Source organism: Eubalaena glacialis, chromosome 2 (assembly GCF_028564815.1).
Source record: "Eubalaena glacialis isolate mEubGla1 chromosome 2, mEubGla1.1.hap2.+ XY, whole genome shotgun sequence".
Lineage (NCBI taxonomy): Eukaryota > Metazoa > Chordata > Mammalia > Artiodactyla > Balaenidae > Eubalaena > Eubalaena glacialis.
Genome location: NC_083717.1, coordinates 82,604,490 through 82,623,469, shown reverse-complemented (window position 1 = coordinate 82,623,469; position 18,980 = coordinate 82,604,490). Strand labels below are relative to the sequence as shown.

General features: G+C 39.1%; 1 protein-coding gene across 4 annotated transcripts in view; it reads right to left on the bottom strand.

Annotated features, from left to right (window-relative positions):
* The window catches only part of ATOSA (atos homolog A), an 85,983-nt gene extending 74,614 nt beyond the window's left edge, over window positions 1-11,369 (bottom strand). For 3 of the 4 annotated variants that reach the window (XM_061180303.1, XM_061180306.1, XM_061180307.1), the window contains exons 1-2: window positions 10,283-11,236; window positions 9,842-9,957 (exon numbers count right to left, since the gene is read on the bottom strand). In XM_061180303.1, the coding sequence (XP_061036286.1) occupies window positions 9,842-9,857 (16 nt within the window). In that variant the 5' untranslated portion in view covers window positions 9,858-9,957; window positions 10,283-11,236. Of the gene's footprint in view, window positions 1-9,841; window positions 9,958-10,282; window positions 11,237-11,284 lie in introns of those variants that run through there. The other variant, XM_061180305.1, reaches the window with a different exon arrangement.
* Window positions 11,370-18,980: the final 7,611 nt, after the last annotated feature.

The window sequence follows — 18,980 nt, the reverse complement described above, 5'->3', positions numbered from 1 at the left end:
AAAAAGGATAAGTTTTAAAGTCCAAATAATAGTCATACTTTGAATAAATATTATTTATAAATAATAAATAAATAAATAACAATTATAAATAGTTAAGTTATGACTAGATTCCCAGGCTAGCCTACCAAAGGTTTCTTAACCTATAATATTAGCCCATTTCTTACAGCATCATGGAACAAGTGTAAATTCTGGGTCACAGAAGCAGAAGGGCCATGCTCCAAGCACTGAAATCAATCCTAGCTTATATTCTAAAATAAAGAAAAAAGCAATTTGGGGCACCATCTGACCATTCTAATAATTCCCATCAACCTCCTTCTAGTGTCCACCCCCACCCGAATCTCTTTGCCTTAACGCTGCTCTAAATGCTCTTAATGGTGTATGATCACCCAGAAATAGTTGGTGTGCTCCAATTACCTACTTTCCCTCTCCCCTTGCATGCACGTTACAGATGTGTAGTTCAGTACTTGTTTCGAGTTGCTCTAGTTGTATATTCCAGAATACAAGGTTCAGAGTGACAAACAATAAGGGCCTATTGATCTCTTATGCCTTTTATGATTAACTTTCACAACAGAGCACTGAAACATTCATTTCCTCAGTGCAGCTGATCCAAGTTGTGTATCCTTGGAAATAAAACACTCACCAATCTCTATCCTGTGCCAGGCACAAGCTAGGTGCTGAACCATAGGTTCTCAGTTCGTCTTTCCCACAGTCCTTAAGGTTGATGTTATTAGAACAAAAAGAACTGAAGTTCTGACAGGTTATGTAATTTGCTCAAGGTCATTTGGCTGATAAGTGCTGAAGTTAGAATTTCTAAGTTTGACCCTAAAGCCTTAGGGTCTTAACTCTTGCTTTTTAGCATGCTGAAACTTGAGCTAATTTTATAACAAAATATGCCCATTATTTCAATAATCCTGAAACATGTATAATTAAATATACATTTATTAATCTAAATGGATCTCTTGTTGGTGTAATTTCAATCAGAATAACAAGGGGAAACTTTAAAAACAGTAAAAACCAGGCACTGTGTGAATGGATAATTTTAGACAGAATGAACCCACCTAAGATACACTTGGGAGCACCTGGCCCTTTGCTAATCTGTACAGATGATCCTGTCCATAGGGCAAACCAGTCAACATATATAGCACTTCACACCTTATATAAAGTTCTCTGACACATTATCTTACCTGAAACTCAGAAGCAACACTTTGAGCCCAGTACAATTTATAGATGAGAAAACAAGCTTGGAAGTTGACCCAAGTCACACAACCTGTAAGTGACAGAATGAGCCCCAAATCTAAACTCTAAATCCTTTGCGTCTTTATCCTACTTATACTCAGAAATCTGAAGTTATCCAACAAATTTAATCTCTCTTTCTTTCAAAGAAATAGTAACAGGAACAAATTCAGCATGGTGGTTGGAGAGCAGAGAGCTACCAGCAGATGTCTGTGTGTGGATCATTTGTTAAGTAGATGTATATAAACTGGGGACCACCTATACCAAACAGCTTTTGCCTACTTCTTATTTTACAGCATTTTATTTCAATTTAATCAATTTTAAAATATAACCTTTTTTTAACTTTTTATTTTACATTATAATTTATTAACAATGTTGTGATAGTTTCCGGTGTACAGCAAAGTGATTCAGTTATACATATACATGTATCTATTCTTTTTCAACTTCTTTTCCCATTTAGGTTGTCACATAATACTGAGCAGAGTTCCCTGTGCTATACAGTAGGTCCTTGTTGGTTAAATATAACCTTCTTTTAAGGTAAGTTATGGGCAAATATATCTTAAATCTATTTTTTTAAATTAGGTATTAAGTTGTGATAATAGCCTAACAGTCAATAATGCAAACAAATTCCTAAAGTGAGAGAATTTCAGGTGGTGACACTAAAACAATCAATGATTGCTAATCATCTGCTTCTACTTCTATTTGCTCCACAAATATTGGGATATACTAGTGATTCATTCTTTCAGCAAATATATATTAAGCACCTCCTATGCACCTACCATGTATAAGGCTATCTGCTAGGTGATGGAAATATAGTTGTGAACAAGAGATAAGGTTCTTGTCCTCATGGAACTTAAAATCAAGTTGTGGAGACAGACAATAAGCAAAGAAAAAAATCACAAAATGTGGTAAATGCGGGACTTCCCTGGTGGCGCAGTGGTTAAGAATCCACCTGCCAATGCAGGGGACACGGATTCGAGCCCTGGTCTGGGAAGATCCCACATGCCGCAGAGCAACTAAGCCCGTGTGCCACAACTACTGAAGCCCGCGTGCCTAGAGCCCACGCTCCGCAACAAGAGAAGCCACCGCAATGAGAAGCCCGCACACCACAATGAAGAGTAGCCCCTGCTCGCCACAACTAGAGAAAGCCTGCACGCAGCAACGAAGACCCAACGCAGCCAAAGATTAAAAAAAAAAAAAAAAAAAAATGTGGTAAATGCTATGAAGGAAACAGACTGCGGAGACACAGAACAATATAGGACACTAATTTAATAAATAATAATAACAGCTAGCATTAACTGAGCACTTTAGATAGAGTAGTCAGAGACCATCTCTCTGAAAAGTGATATTTAAACCAAGGTCAGAAGAATGACAAAGAGCTACCCATGTGATAATTGGGGAGAAAGGCTTTTCAGGCAGAAGAAATAGTGCACACAAACAAGGTTGTGAAGGGTCATCAAAAACCTAAAAGGTGGCCAATGGAACTGGGCATGCTGAACAAGGGGAAGAGATGCAAAAAGCCTTATTATAATTTTACTGGATGAGTTTCTTTTATATGAAAAGGAATATATGAGAAATCTCAACTCAGGTTATTGCTAGGTCTGTCTTTGGTATTACACATGGATTAATGTCTAATATTTTGACTAGCTACTGGTATTTTCAGCCAGTCCATCCTGTTTCAATTTAAAAAGAAAGTCTGACATAATCAACGTCAGATTTTTCACCCATTTGAGCAAAGACAGAATTAACTATTGACAAATTGACTTTGGTTTACCTACTAAGAAAGAAATACTGTTTCCTGGTACTACAATTTTGCTTTTTCATTAAAAAAAAAGTCAGTATTAAGTTAGAATTTCTAAGTTTAACGTTCCCTCAGTTTTTAAAAACTTCAGCCTTAAATGGGGGGAAAAATACTACCATAATTAGGTGCAAAGTTGAGAAGGACAAAAGAATAAATGAATATAAATATTCTTCATTTAACAACTAATTTTTTTCTATACTTGTTCACAATACAGAATGCTTAGGCCCCATGGGTTTCTTCACTTTTTGAAAAGGAAATCAGCTTTTGAGTCACTCTCCCTATGTACACATTAGCCTCTCAATTCTGCCTTCCAATTATCTTTTTTCTCATCCTTCAAAGAAATGACAGTGTTCCACCCACTGAATCACTTCCTTCTTACTGAATGACAGGCAAAAACATAGGGAACCTCTATGTCAGTCCCTTTAGTACTGAATCTCAGAAGTTGTGTCAAGCCAGCAATTATTTGACAGCTACTGATGTGTCAAGACCCATCAATGTAAATGGATGAAAGATCAACAGTCGTCATTTTTGGACTTGAGATCACAGGGAGTATACAAAACATATACAGCTTAATTAGCCCCTTTCTTTTGTCCTCCCCAGCTTTTCCTAAATGATTGACTTCTTAATTAGAATATGTCCAATTGTAGCAAGAGCAGTCCACATTTGAATGTCTACTATATCCCAGCCATAGTTCTAAGCACATTACATGCACTAACTTATTTACTCAAAGTAACCCTAAGGCAAGGAACTATTACTTGCTCCATTGTAAAGATGAAGAAGGTGAGGCACAAATAAGATATACAGTTTTCCAAGATCACAATAATTAGCAAATCTGTTTTTCATTTTCCTCAGGCCTATTTTAAAACAAATTTGGTCCCAATATCTTATAATATTTTAATATAACATACTCCTACCAGTCAGAGGGTTAAGAGCATGTACCCAAGCTTATTTCAAATCTGGGCTAGCCCTCTTATTAGCTGCATAACCTTGGGTAAGTTACCAAACCTCTCTCTCTGACTCAATTTCATTTATCTATAAAATGGAGATGACAATAGCATCTAATTCCTTGAACATTTGTGATGTTTAAATGAGTTACATATATAAACTACTTGGAATAGTGGCTGGCACATAGTATGTAGAAGAGTTAGCTGTTATTAGTAATAGTACCACACCACCTCCAGCCAGGGAATTTAGCAAAAGCCTGATCTATTTAATCTAGTCAACACTTCTTTTCCTCTAACATCTGTCATTTGTATTGTCTGACTTACATTGGCTAACAATGAACTATTCTTAGCAAGTAAGCAACACATCTAACTCCGATGCTATTTTTTTCTAGTCCTTACCACTTCTTTCCTCCTATTTCAGTTGCCCAGGAAGAACTCTTTGAGATTAAAATGGTTTGCATTACACTCTAGGCAAGTTCATAAGCCATCGCAATACTAAAGCTAAAGCCTAAATCTGTAATACAATCAAAAAGGGGGTTTCTTAGTCTATTCAGCCTGATATAACAAAATACCATAAACTAGGTGGCTTATAAACAACAAGCTGTTTATTTCTCACAGTTATGAAGGCTGGAAAGTCCAAGATCAAGACACTAACAGATTTGGGTGTCTGGTGAGGACCAGCTTTCTCATTAGGCAGCTGTCTTTTCATTATAACCTCAGATGGTGGAAAGGGGTAAGGGCACTTTCTTGGGTCTCTTTCATAAGGGCACTAATGCCATTCATGAGGTCTTCACCCTCATGACCTCATCACCTACCAAAGGCCCCTACCTCCTACTACTATCATCTTAGGGCTTAGGATTTCAACACATGGATTTTGGGGGCACACAAGTATTCAATCTACAGCAGAGGGAAAAAACTAAGCATTCCTCTCAGTTTTAACCTCAAAAAATCAAATTGATTGGTATTTTATTTGTAGAACAGGTTTTGCACTAATAGTTTTTACTTAAGAATTATAAATGACTTACAATATATGTTCAAATATGAATTGAAACAAAGTATGTTTAAATTATTAATGCCTTGATGATTTCCTCGATGTTATAGGCCTTAACCTTTCATAACAGTTGATAAGCTCAGACAACATTCTTAGAAATGTCTGATGAAGAAACTGTTTCTAACCAAAGCATAAAGCATAGCAAAATTGACATTTATCTTTTAAATTAAAAAGATTTTGATTCTACTTAAATTGTTGAACAATACCATGAACTTAGGACTTCTGAAACCTTGGGACTTTTGAAATCAAAACATAAGCTTATATTCTATTATTTTGAAATATATTTTTATAGAAAAAATATGCATTCAAAAACATACAAAATTAGAAATACCATACATTTATAACATAAATAAATATTAAATGTTAAAAACATAAAATGCTTTAATTGCTTCTATGCAAAGACCATACTTTAGACATCTCTTGAAACACTGGGCATTCAATATCTAACTAGGATCAGATCCAAACTTTACATCCTTGAGTACAAGGTGCAGTAACATTGTTTAACCTCTCCAGCTGCCCAGCTCTAGTCAGAATTTAACACCATTTAAAAATATATTTCCAGGAAGCTTGGTCCACCCATGCCACCCCCTACATATAGAGGTTAAGATGTAATTGTAATAACAAATGACACAGAAATAAATTACACATACATCAAGCATCCTTTCATAGCTTTTGTATCTTCTCAGATAACTACACATTAAAAGCCTACTAAATCTGCTTGAGCCTTAGCAGGTTACAGGCTATGAATGCAAAATGAAACAAGATACTATTAGGTTATTGCACATTTGACTATTTCTTTACCTCTGTTGAACATATTTTATAACTGACCAACATATAACCGTCTGTAATATCTTGTTTAACATGGTAATTATCATTTATTTAAAACCTAAAATGTGCCAACCAGTGTCGTATTTCATTCTAACAACTATGAGAAGTTGGAATTATCCCCATTTTACAGACAAAGAACCGGAGACTCTCAGAGATAAAGGAAATTAATGAAGATTACACAGCTAGCAAGTAATGGAACAAGGATACAAATACAGGTCTGATTCCAAAACCTGTGCTAATGATAACATCAAAGACTCATCTTTGGCAGCATTGCACAAGTAATGTTAAATAACTGCTTAAAAATTTAAAAAAAGAAAAGAGAAAAAAAAGATTTACCTCAGACTATAGTAAAATTCTATTGACTACTGTGAAACGTGGCCACTGTACAGTAACATCTTAATTATCTGGAAGTACAGTAGAAGGTCTTTTAATTTTCACTTAATCAACTAGCAAGATTGTCCAGTGCTTTCCATATCTTCCATAGAAGCAAACTGACAGACATGAGCAGCTAATAAGTTACTTTCCAGTTGCCTGCACACTTCTACTCCTACTAGTTGAGTTGTATGCTTAAGTAGTATCTGATGTTTATTCCCAAACCTGCTTATGTGAATTTATTTTAAAACTATATAAATCAATGAAATGAATGCAAAAAAAGGTTATTTCTGTGAAAACTACGTTGAATGCTTTGGAAAGCACATATTTTGATGAACATAATTTTGATGAATATATATTCCCTCTCCTCCCAAAACAAATTTCTGTTGACTACACAAATATTCTTGTAATTCCTGGTGTACACAGACACCTATAAAATTGTGTGAAACATTAAAAAAGAATTTAACACTTTTTAAATGTAAAATATTCCACCCTTGGATTTTTTTGCAAAGTCTTATTCCACTTTAAAGAAATCAAAAGTAGAAATCTTAGGTGTACATTTTTGGTGTGGTTTACATAGGAAAGATCATATCTAACTCTGAAAAACAGACCCCATTTCACCCCCAAAAAAGGGCCTTGAGCCTACACCAAAAGACAAGTGAAATAATTAAGGCTGTTATTTTTTCTGATTCCTCATTTAAACTAAGTTTTTAGATTAGCCAACCAACTACCACATGCAACCATGTAGGATAAGAGGGTCCTTTTGTACTTAGAAACTTTCTGAAGCACAGCTGTATACCACTAAGCAAATATCTCAGAGTTTCTACACTAGAATTCGTATACTTTCTTAGCTTCTGAATGAATATCTGAAGGTTTTCCTATTTATTCTCATTTTTTAGAGAACTCAGTGCTAAGCATGGTTATCTAGTTCTTTATCCCAGAGACTAAAAGCAGTAAAATTAAAAGGAGACAAGAATAAGCATATTGACAACAAAGACTGTTGACAGCATGGGAATTCAAAAATCAGATCTTAAAAAGAATGGGCTGAAGTGGTTTAAGCTAGAGGAAAAAAAAAAAATCTCTGTCCACATATCATGATTACAACTGAAAATATTTTTGGCATTTAAAGAGTAAAGTTTCAGTTTTCCAGAAAATTAACTCATATAGAATAGTTTCTTAGATACCAATGTAGAAAAAGTGAAGTATTACTGTTGTCAAGCTCTCCCATAATTGTGCCTTGCCAACCACAGGTCAAGAAATCAATTCAATGGGTTATGCAAGCAATTTTTAACAATAGAAATAGAACAGAAAGTACAAGACCACACTGCACATAGTAAGAGTAAGTATGTTTTGTGCAAAGTTTATTTCAGTATTTCTATACTACTTTGCAAACTAAAAGATACTACTTACCCTAGGTCCTGGTCAAAAGAAAGACATGGGCCTAAAGATTCATATTATAAAATACAGTCACAATACTAAACTTTCAATCGCCTCATTTTTACATCATAATGCTAAAGATAGCTACAATTTTAACGAGAAAAAAGTCACTTCTTTAGGAGTCTTGATGCATAAATGTATTTACTTTTCCTAGTAATCTACATTAATATATAACATTTTATTGTGTTTAGTACTAGTTTTGGCTAAAATAGAGATTGTGTGCAAATACTATTTTTTTAACTGCTTAGGGGACTTCCCTGGCGGTCCAGTGGGTAAGTCTCTGCCCTCCCAATGCAGGGGGTCCGGGTTCCATCCCTGGTCAGGAAACTAAATCCGGCGTGCATGCGGCAACTAAAAGATCCTGCATGCCGCAACAAAGACCTGGTACAGCCAAAATTTAAAAAATAAACAAACAAACAAACCAACAAACCTGCGTAGGACCTTAAAGCAACTTTTACAACAACCACCAAAACAAAAACAAAAAACAAATAGCGACTCTGATTTTCTTTGCTTGTTTATTTTGAGATGCAATTACTGACCTTGGTGCCATCTTTCCAAAGTCACAGATGAAATCTAAAAGTCTAAACTTGGCATTCTACACAAGCAACCTGCTTAGTAACAATATTCTTGCTAATACTTAATTAATACAAAGCTGATTTTAAGAAACAACCAAACACTTAAAACTAATCCACTAAATTAAGCATGGCTTTCTCCACTTCTTTCTAGTGCATTTTAAGACAATATTACCAAAGATGTATTTTAATAGAAAAGAAAATTTGACTTTCTAATCCAGTTTGAAAAAATATATGGAAAAAATAACCAGTTTAATACATATCTTTTAAAATTTTTTTATTTTATTTTTTTAAATTATCATTTATTGATTGATCGATTGACTGCCATGTTGAGGCCTGCGGGATCTTAGTTCCCCCACCAAGGATCAAACCTGTGCTCCCTGCAGTGGAAGTACAGAGTCCTAACCACTGGACCCCCAGGGAATTTCCCATATCTTTTTTTTTTTTAAATTAATTAATTTATTTATTTTTGGCTGTGTTGGGTCTTTGTTTCTGTGAGGGCTTTCTCTAGTTGCAGCAAGCGGGGACCACTCTTCATCGCGGTGCGCGGGCCTCTCACTATCGTGGCCTCTCTTGTTGCGGAGCACAGGCTCCAGACGCGCAGGCTCAGTAATTGTGGCTCACGGGCCGAGTTGCTCCGCGGCATGTGGCATTTTCCCAGACCAGGGCTCGAACCTGTGTCCCCTGCATTGGCAGGCAGATTCTCAACCACTGCGCCACCAGGGAAGCCCCCATATCTTTTTTTAAATGAGCATCTAATTCATAAAGATAAATTAACATTTCCAATCCGAAAGTCTCAGATTTGGAAGGAACTCTGTCATCTAGTCCAACTCCCTACCAAATACATTAATCCTCTTCCTACAATGTTCCTTGGACTCAAATTCCCATATGACAAACTCCTAACTACCACTACATTAAAATCTTCTAAAGTTTGTCCTTGCAATGGTCAATCAAAAGTAGATTGATAAATGAGTTTTCAATTCCTTTGAAGTCCTTGAGAAACACAGTGTATGCATTATTCCCATAAGTCCTGAAAATACAGTTTTAGAAAGGAAATGGCACATTTACAGTACTTATTATAGGGATTTCAGTAGCCCTGTGTATATATTGATATACTGGACAAAGCCCTGGAGTACTTTGCAAACTTTTAGAGTTTGCCTAAAGCACAAAAATCAGCAATGACAAATAATATTTGTGAACTCAAACAATCTTAAATTTTCTCAGTTTATCAAGTTCAAATTCTCAAGTTGAAAAAACTTTTAAACTTCTTTAAAATTGAAGTTAGATTGAACCTAAAAATGAGTAATGTAACTCTAAAATGATACCAAGTATTGTGGCAACAGATACAAGTGCTGTTCTTGGCAATTTCATTTTTAATATCTCTTGAAACTAATACTTTGAAGACACTTTTGAAGAATGTATTCGCCCTTCTAGTTCCTAACTCTTCCATGCGCCCTTCTCTACCTTACCAGCTGGAATCTGTAACAGAAACAAATAATCATACGTAATTCACAAAGAGTTGATCCTGCCGCAGAATTAGGTTAACGTTTCTAAAATGGGGCACAGAAAAAAAAAAAAAATCCTACTTAAATCAATAATTTACCTCGGTCTGGCTTCATTTTCACGCCAATTTCCACCCAAGGTGCTGTGAAATACACGTGTGGGTTCTTTCAACAGGCTCGCCGCTGATTCTGTGGCTACTGCTCCGTTTTCAAAATGCTAAAAGAGATCAAAATAAAATTAATCTGGTCTTGCCCTCAACACTCGATCTTGCAAGAAAACTACTGCTAACAGGCCTCTTCCTGGCACTAAGTGCGGTGACAGCACCATCCGCAGGTCTGAAAAAAGCAAAACTCTGCACCGCCTCCCCCATCTCCTCCGGACCAAGCACCCCTCTTCCCCGCCCCTGTGCTCTCCAGGCCAACGTGTCCTTCTTTGACACAGCGTCTCTGAACCAAAAGGAAGATCTATTTATAACCTGAAGGTACAGGCAGGGGAAGAAAAAAAAAAAAAAAAAGGATTCAAGCAACACAAGGTAACTAACCCCTTTGTAAGAGAAACACCGCTGGGAACAGTGGCACCTCCGCAGTGGCTGGTATAGAAATGCTCCGACCTGGTGACCTGGGCGCAGGAAACTCTTCAAGACCCCAAGCGCCTCGCCTACAGCTCCGCCCGCCCCGCCGGGCCTCACCTGTGTAATTACCCTCTGGCTAGTCTTCCTGCCTCAACCGCGGCCAAGTTGACACAATGAGAGGGTCAGAAAGAAACGCGAGTCATCTCCTCGCGCCCAGCCCCCAGTCCCAAACGAACTCTACTGGCTGTCCCGGGTCGCCCTCCCGGCCCTGCGAGGCCGGGCCTGAGGTCGTCCCGGGAAGGTGTTTACGGCCGGGCGCTCGCCCCTGCTCGGCGCAGCCTGCCCGTGCGGCCCCCTTCCGTCCCGCCGCGGCCCCGATTTCCTTCAGCCACGCCGTCCGGAGCGCCGCGCCAGCCCTTTTCCCCGCCGGAGAGTTATTTTCATGGCTCCCTCGGCCGACCTCTGCTGACTAACTCGCTCCCCTCTCCCGTCCCAATCCCTCCTCCTCTTGGCACTTCTCTCAGCCGCTCGCCCAGCGGCTCACATCACACTCCCACCTCAGACGTGAGGCTCCGAGAGGCGCAGGGCCGGCGAGAGCGAAGTGTGGCGCGCAGCGGCCCCCGGGGCTGCGTTAGAGGACCATGGGAGCCCGAGACAACAAGCCCGACGCGGCTCCCCGGCGCCCCTGTGGCCATCCACCCCCGCCTCGGCCGCCGCCTCGCTACGCTCCCGGCGCTCAGCCCCTCGCCCTGCCTGCCCGACTCGCACCCGAGCCCCGCTGCCCCCGGGCTTCGCCTGCCCGTCGCCCTGGCCGGCCCGCTCGCCCCGCGCCTCTGCCAGCTCTTCGCCCGCCCGCTGCCTCTAGCTCTGGCGCCCCAGCTCCCGGTCCCCCTCGCTCGCCCAGTTCTTTCTCTGCAGTTTGCCCTGTCAAAACACTGCCCGGGTCACGTGTCCCAACAACAGCCAACCCACCGCTCGTCACTTCCTCCCCGGCGGCCTCCGCGGCTGGCGCCCGGTTGTTATGGCAACGCCCCCGCGGCCCGGGGCGCTAGCCTGGGGGCCTGGGTTCCCTTGCAGGTGCTGCGGGCTGCGAAGGGCCGGCGGAGCCCGGGAGGCCCGAGAGGTGCCCGGCGCTTTGGCCGCGCTCGCCTCCTGCCTGCGCTCCGAGCCGGCTGCGGCGCTTCTGGGACCAGGAACCGGAGCTATGCTATTAGAGCACAGGGTAACTGGGGAGATGTCATCCGAGGGCCTGCCCCAGACGTGGAGGATAATTATAGTCTCCTCCTCCTCCTCCACACTGGATGCTGGCGCAGAGTTGTGGCCCAGCCCCGAGGGGCTTGCAGTGCACGGTGGAAGTCGGGTCTAATTAATGTGGCCGAGACAGGAGAGTGGGCAGCCATACGCTGCAGGGATTGGGGAGTTTAAGAGCAAGAAGCCTCCCCCCACCAGATTTTTTTCAAATCACTAGGGATTTTAGTAGGATTCGGAACCCAAGCTCTAGAGGCCTTCACTGTGCTAAAAATAACTTTTATAACCTCTAAAACACTGACTCATGGCAGGAGGACACTTTTGACACCGTGTTATTGTTAGGGAGCTGTAATTTTGTTGTTGTGCTATAACAATGTGACCTGATGACATTTCGTGTTGCGATGTTGTATCATCATTTCAACACAAACAGATGACAAGGATCTGCTGTAATTAAAACAAGCAATCCTAGCAAGGGCTGAAGCTATTAGCTACTCAGTTTATAGACAAAGTACACATGGGGTTGTGAGCTCAAAACAGAGACAAAGAGAAGTGCAAAATTTGCAATCCTCCTTGGTTTCATTTAGAAAAAGCCTTTTTTTTTTTAAGAAATAATTTTGCATACAAGAATCACAACAGGAAAGTACTAGGTTAGGTTTAAAGGTGATTTACTTTAGTCTTTGTACTCTTCTGAGGTTTCCAAAGTTTTACAGGGAGTGTGTTTACTTCTACATCAGAAAAGTTTTTGTAAATTACAAGATTGGGATTGCATTTTTTTTGCCTCAGATCTATAAAATACATGAAATTTTTATTATGAAAAAAACAATATTTTCTGGATGTTTTCATATGCACAGTAAAATTACATATGCAACTGCAATTAAAAACCTTAACTCTAAGATTGCAACTAATCAAAACAGGACAGAACATTCAGGAAGGTAACATTCATCTTCACGGGAAATGTTCTGGCATCATGAAGATGAAACTTCTGACAAATGGCAACAGTTCCTTAATCTATGTAGCTACAAATGTTAACTCCCAGTGGATTTGACTTTGATATTACAGAATACTGTAGTATGTAGTTTCTTTTATGAACTGAAGCTTTACTTGTTCTAACATCACTTCTCAATTAACCTTGGTAATGGGAGACAGAAAGAGCAGTTAAAGATAATCCAAAATCCTAAATTTAGCACAACAGCTGGGACCAGATAACAGCTATTGTAAAGGCTTACTGGGTGAACAGGCAGCAAGATCTGTGATTTAGCTCCTCTTGCTCTGCCGAATTTGCAAGAGGTATAAAGACTAGAAAAATGTTGAGAGTAGAAGCTGAGAATATTGGATAATCTGGAAAACAAAAGAATTCTCTTTTAAACAATTAAGTTTTAACAGCACATGGATACATGATGCTGTCTGAACATTTGTTAGACTACCTCGAAGCTTTTTACTGAGAATCTTAAATTTGTTGAAAAATTGGAGATCATTATGGCACTGGAAAAATATTTTAAAAGAGGTGTATTTTTGACTCATTCATTCATTTTTCAAATTGTTTTTTCACTCAGCCTACATTTATGGAGCACTCACTGTCTGCTAGGCATATGCTAGTTTCTGAGAGCACAAAAGTCACCAAAAACAGGGTCATTACTCTCATGGAGCTTTATTGATTACTACAGTTGCATAGCCTAGGTCAAGTCACATTCTACAGCCTCTTTTAACCTATAAAAATGAGGGGTTTGGACTCAGGCAGTAAATAATCTCTTTCCTTTCTAATTCTGAAAGAATCCTGTAATTGTATAAAGCATTTGTAGAATGGTTGGAAATAAGGACCTACCTACCATGGCAACACTAAGTGTTGGTGATAAAGTGTGTTTGCACCTTGGACCACCCAAGTAAAACAAACATCTCTGGTTCCTGCTTGGTGAGGTGTGAAAGTGGGTGAAGAAAGCAAGTCAAAACAGCTGGCAGGGGGCTTCCCTGGTGGCGCAGTGGTTAAGAATCTGCCTGCCAATGCAGGGGACATGGTCTCGATTCCTGGTCCAGGAAGATGCCGCATGCCGGGGAGCAACTAAGCCTGTGTGCCACAACTACTGAGCCTGCGCTCTAGAGCCCGTGAGCCACAAGTACTGAAGCGCGCATGCCTAAAGCCCATGCTCCGCAACAAGAGAAGCCACTGCAATGAGAAGCCCGCGCACCACAACAAAGAGTAGCCCCCTCTCGCCGCAACTAGAGAAAGCCCTCACGCAACAACGAAGACCCAACGCAGACAAAAAATTAAATAAATAAATAAATATTTTTAAAAAAACAGCTGGGAGGAACCTTTCGCCTTTTGCATCTGATTTGCTCTCCATTTTGCTTTCCCCTAGTGTTGCAAAGACTTGAGTAATTAACTTCAAAAAAGTTAGCTCATCTTCAGCAAGGAGGTAATCCCCTTAACTTTGATATGTTTTGCTGACATGGGCAGTGTATAACAAAACTGTGTGTTTAATGGAGGTCTTTCACTGACTAAGGTGATGAGGATAACTGGTTTGCTCGCTTTATTAGTACAAGGCTGTTACTGTTACCAAGGTCATGGAACCAGTCCAGGCTACCAGAATGAGCTCCACCAAAGCAGGGACTGGTGCATTTTTCTTCTTGTATCTCTAACACCAAGCATAGGACCTGGCACAGAGTAGGAGCTCAATACATGTCAACCTTTGTAGTCACCAATAAAATATTCTTGTACATGCCCACAAACTGTACCTCTAATACCAGTTGGCATTTACTCCCTAGTGGGATAAAGCTAGATAGAGTTGGGAAATCAGTGGGTGGCACAAACTTCATACATGAAGGATACATTTTCATTATAGTTTTGGTATTGTCTTATAATAGTAGGAGCTTGTTGTGGGTTGAATTGTGCCTTCCAAAATGATATACTGATGTCCTAACCCTGATACCTGTGAATGTGACCTTATTTGGAATTAGGGTCTTTGCAGATGTAATCAAGTTAAGATGTAGTCATGCTGGAGTGGGGTGGGCCCTAAATCCAATTACAAATGTCCTTATAAAGTGAGAGAGATTTGACGACAGAGGAGAGACAAGGAAGATGGCCATGTGACCAGGCAACAGAGATTGGAATGATGCAGCTGCAAGCCAAAGAATGCAGAAGATTGCCACGAGCCACCAGAGTCCAGTAAGAGGCAAGGAAGGATTCTTCTCCAGAAATTTCAGAGGGAGCATGTCCCTGCCAGTATCTTGCTTTTGTCCTTTTCATCTTCAGAACTGTGAGGGAACAAATTTCTGTTGTCTTAAGCCACTCAAGTTTGTTGTATTTTGTTACTGTAGCCCTAGGAAACTAATATAGAACTCCAGCAAAGAATATTGCCATAATTTTTTCTTGGCCTGTAAGTTGCATTGCTGACATTGCAAGTTTTCTAAAACTTCCAGATTCTGAATGGTCACCAAATCATGGAGATCTTTAATTCTATAAAAATTACAGTAAATCAGTTGGAAATGTGAAGAAAATCTCTCTAATGTCACAAAAGAACAACTTTATGATCATGAATAATAAGTGGTTGAGAATCATCACATGAAAATACACTGTTTTAGATATGGTGATTGGTAGCTCTGTTTTCATCATATTGTGGAAATAAAGACTAGTAGAATTAACTGGAATGTATAGATAAATCTTCTGAGGTAAGTAAAAAAATATCAAACTGTGTACTTTTAGTTCTTGAAGCAACAAGAGGAAAGGCACGCTATCTTTTCTGTACCTAAATTGTTTCCGATTGTTCAGTCATATTTATTACAGTTCATTTCTTCCTAAGGGAGAAAGATCATGGAGTCGTTGCTAAGGTATTGTTCTCATGTAAACAACCCTCCACCTTCTTTTAAATCGGTTGGCTGATTTGTCCTTTTTGAGACTCCTGTTTGTCCACCTTCTTTAACCACGGGTATAAGGAAGTGAAAAATGATTCTTTCTGGTTCCTGCTTGCAGAAGTGACTGTAGTACTCAGAAATACGAAAGCTTCTAAACTTCAAGCCATGGGAACCTTTCATCTGAAGGTTTGCTGAGCTGCTAGAGGTCTCTGAGCCATCAAGACTTAAGATCTTTTCAAAAGTTAAAAATAATTGTTCATTTTTGTGACAGTAATTGTGCCCAGCACTTCACATATATTATACATTTGATCCTGAGAGAGTGATATTATCTTGTAGATTAGGAAACTGGGGCTCTGAGATGAGTAAGTTTCCCAAGGCTGCAGTTAATAAGTAGAAGCAGCCTGCTTCCTAAGTGGGCTCATTGAATTTCCATTAAAACATGATAAAGTAGGTTAAATTATTCCAAATTTTTCAAATGGGGAAACTAAGACTCAGAAACATTGAGAATGGTTGCACGTTTGGAATGTAAATTGGTTTATGTAAACTTAAGCTCAGTGCTTTGAGATATAAGTTCTAAATAGAATGGCTGTGTTTGGTTTGTTATATGTAAACTCCAAAGAGCAAATAGTCACACTTAGTTAATAACAGCAGCTAATATTTCTTGAGCATTTAAGTAGTAAGCACTATACTGAGTGCTTTATAGGTATTAGTTCATTTAATCCTCACAATATCCCCATGAAGTATTATTATCCCTATTTTATAATCAAATAAACCGGAAAAGGGAAGTTAAATAACATGCCAAAAGTCAAGTAACTAGGAAGTGTCAGAGCCAGGATTCACACCCGAGGAGCATGACTGTGGAGCTTATGTCCTTAACTACCACCTAGTACTGGTCCCATATAGTTTGGTTTTCCTCCTAAACCCTGTATCTTCCTGCCACTGGGCTTTTGCCATTTCCCCCACAAAATGTTCCTCCCCGGTTCCTATCTAAACCCTTGTGGACTTTCAGGGCCCAAAATCTTACTTCACAATGCCTTCTAACGCCCACACTCCCACATACCCATCTGTCTTTTCTATGAACTCATGTTTTATTTATGGCCTTAAAACCGCATACTATATATTTTTTTATCTTTTTATGGGCAGAGATGAACTGTGACCTCGGGTTCCTTTTTATTTTTTGTGTTGACTGACACCAGACTGGGCACAAAGCCTGAAGTAATTACTGAAGACTTGAGGCCATCACTATTCTCTAGAACTACTCCAGCCAATACAGTAGCCACTGGTCACATGTGGCTATTGAGCACTTGTGACTAGTGAAACTGAGAAACTGCGTTTTCCATTTTAATTTAAATGTAAACTGAATGACTGGTTCTTGATTCCATGATTAGAAAATTAAGTATGTTTGGAACAACTTGGGTATATGAATCTACTTTTTCCAACTGCAAATTGTAGGAAATATAAATATAGATCAATTATTTCTTTTTTTTCCAACCAAATTTTTTATTGTAGCAAAATTCACATAACATAAAATTCACCATTTTAACCATTTTAAAGTGTACAGTTCAGTGGCAATTAGAACATTCACAATGTTGTGCAACCATCACCACTATCAGTTCCAGAACATTTCCAACGCCCTAAAAAAACCCTTGCACCCACCATTTAGCAGTCACTCTTCATCCTCCCTCCCCCAGGTCCCTGGCACCCACAACTCTGCTTCCTGTCTGTATGGATTTGCCTCTGCTGCACATTTCACATAAATGAATCAACCAACATTTTTCAGGCTCAGCACCTGCTAGGCACCAAGGGTATGAAGATAAATATGACAATCTGCTCTTAATGAGATCACTTTCAACTGGGATGAAACAGATTAAAAAAAATCATGGTAGAATGTGATGTGATGATTATTGTAATAAAAATATGAACATTGTGAGAAAACAGATGAGGGAGATAAGGGGTGCTGCAAGAAGTAATATTTGAATTTGGGCATGGGGGCAGAAGTTTGCTAGACCAATGAGGGCTGGGCAGGAGGGTGGTGTCGAAAAGAGGGAGCTGGAGTAGGACAGGGAGAGTGTGACCAAGGCACTATATCAATTATTTCTAATGAAAGTTTAGCAACCAAATTGAAACGTGCTGAAAGTCTGAAATATACACCAGATTTCAAAGACTTAGTATAAAAAAAGGAATGTAAAATATTAATACTCTAAAAATGTTGATTATGTGTTGAAATGATCCTGTTTTAGATAGATTTGGTTTCTTTTAAAAATTTTTTTAATGTGGCTACTGGGAAATGTAAAGTTACATATGTAATCCACATAATACTTCTATTAGACAACACTGCTCTAGGACTTGGTGGCTTAGTAGCAGCAACACAAAAGACATTTGAAAATTAGCTATGCTCCCCAACCAAGTGATGCCTTCTAGCAGTTCAAATTTAGGGCTAAGGGAACTTACTGCTTGCTCTAGTCCTATCAAGAGTCCTATGCATCCTAAGCAGAAATAGAGACACAGATGTAGAGAACAAACGTATGGATACCAAGGGGGAAAGGGGGGTGAATTGGGAGATGGGGATTGACATATATACCGTATTGATACTATGTATAAAATAGGCAACTGATGGGAACATACTGTAAAGCACAGGGAACTCTACTCAATGCCCTTCAGTAACCTAAATGGGAAGGAAATCGAAAAAAGAGGGGATATATGTATACATACAGCTGATTCACTTTGCTGTACAATGGAAACTAACACATTTTAAAGCAACTATACTCCCATAAAAATTTAAAAAAAAAAGAGTTCTATGCATCCTATGGGAATTCCCTGGTGGTCCAGTGGTTAGGACTTGGCGCTTTCACTGCAGAGGGCACGGGTTCAATCCCTGGTCAGGGAAATAAGATCCTGCAAGCATAGCGGTGAGGCCACAAAAAAAAGAAAAGTTCTATGCATCCTAATGAGACTTGAATGCACCACAAAATGGTGAGAGCATACCTTAGATATAGTAGACACAGTAGTGAATGACCCTTCCAAACACACACATTAAATTCAGTAGTGTTTTCACAGAAATTATTTTCCCTTTCATGCCTGTTAAAGGATCACACACAGAACTAACTATCTTGCCCCCAAACAGTGTGAGCTATTTTCAGAAGCAGTGATGAGTGGACTTCAGTTAAACTCTCCATGAGCTGGTAGAGACATTTAGTCTAATATAAATCAAGTTACTGGTCCTTTAAATCTTTTCATCAGAATATATCAGTTCATTGCATCCTAATGCAAATTCTATGACAGTGTTTTTCACTGTAAAAAAAAAAAAAATCCATACCATTTGACTTGAATGTAGATATAAACAACAACAGTGGCCTCTGTTTCAAAATGTATATGATAAGACACAGCAGTGTAAAGCAACTATACTCCAATAAAAAAAAATGTATGTGATAAACTAAATGATTAGATATTTCAGAAAAAATATTTTGATCAGAGTCGTATTCTTCCAAAAGTTTTTAAAGAAGCAATCTTAGGTTATTATGCTATTAGGTTTTTAAGAAAGAAAAAAAAGAGTGTAAGACTGTACAAAAATAAT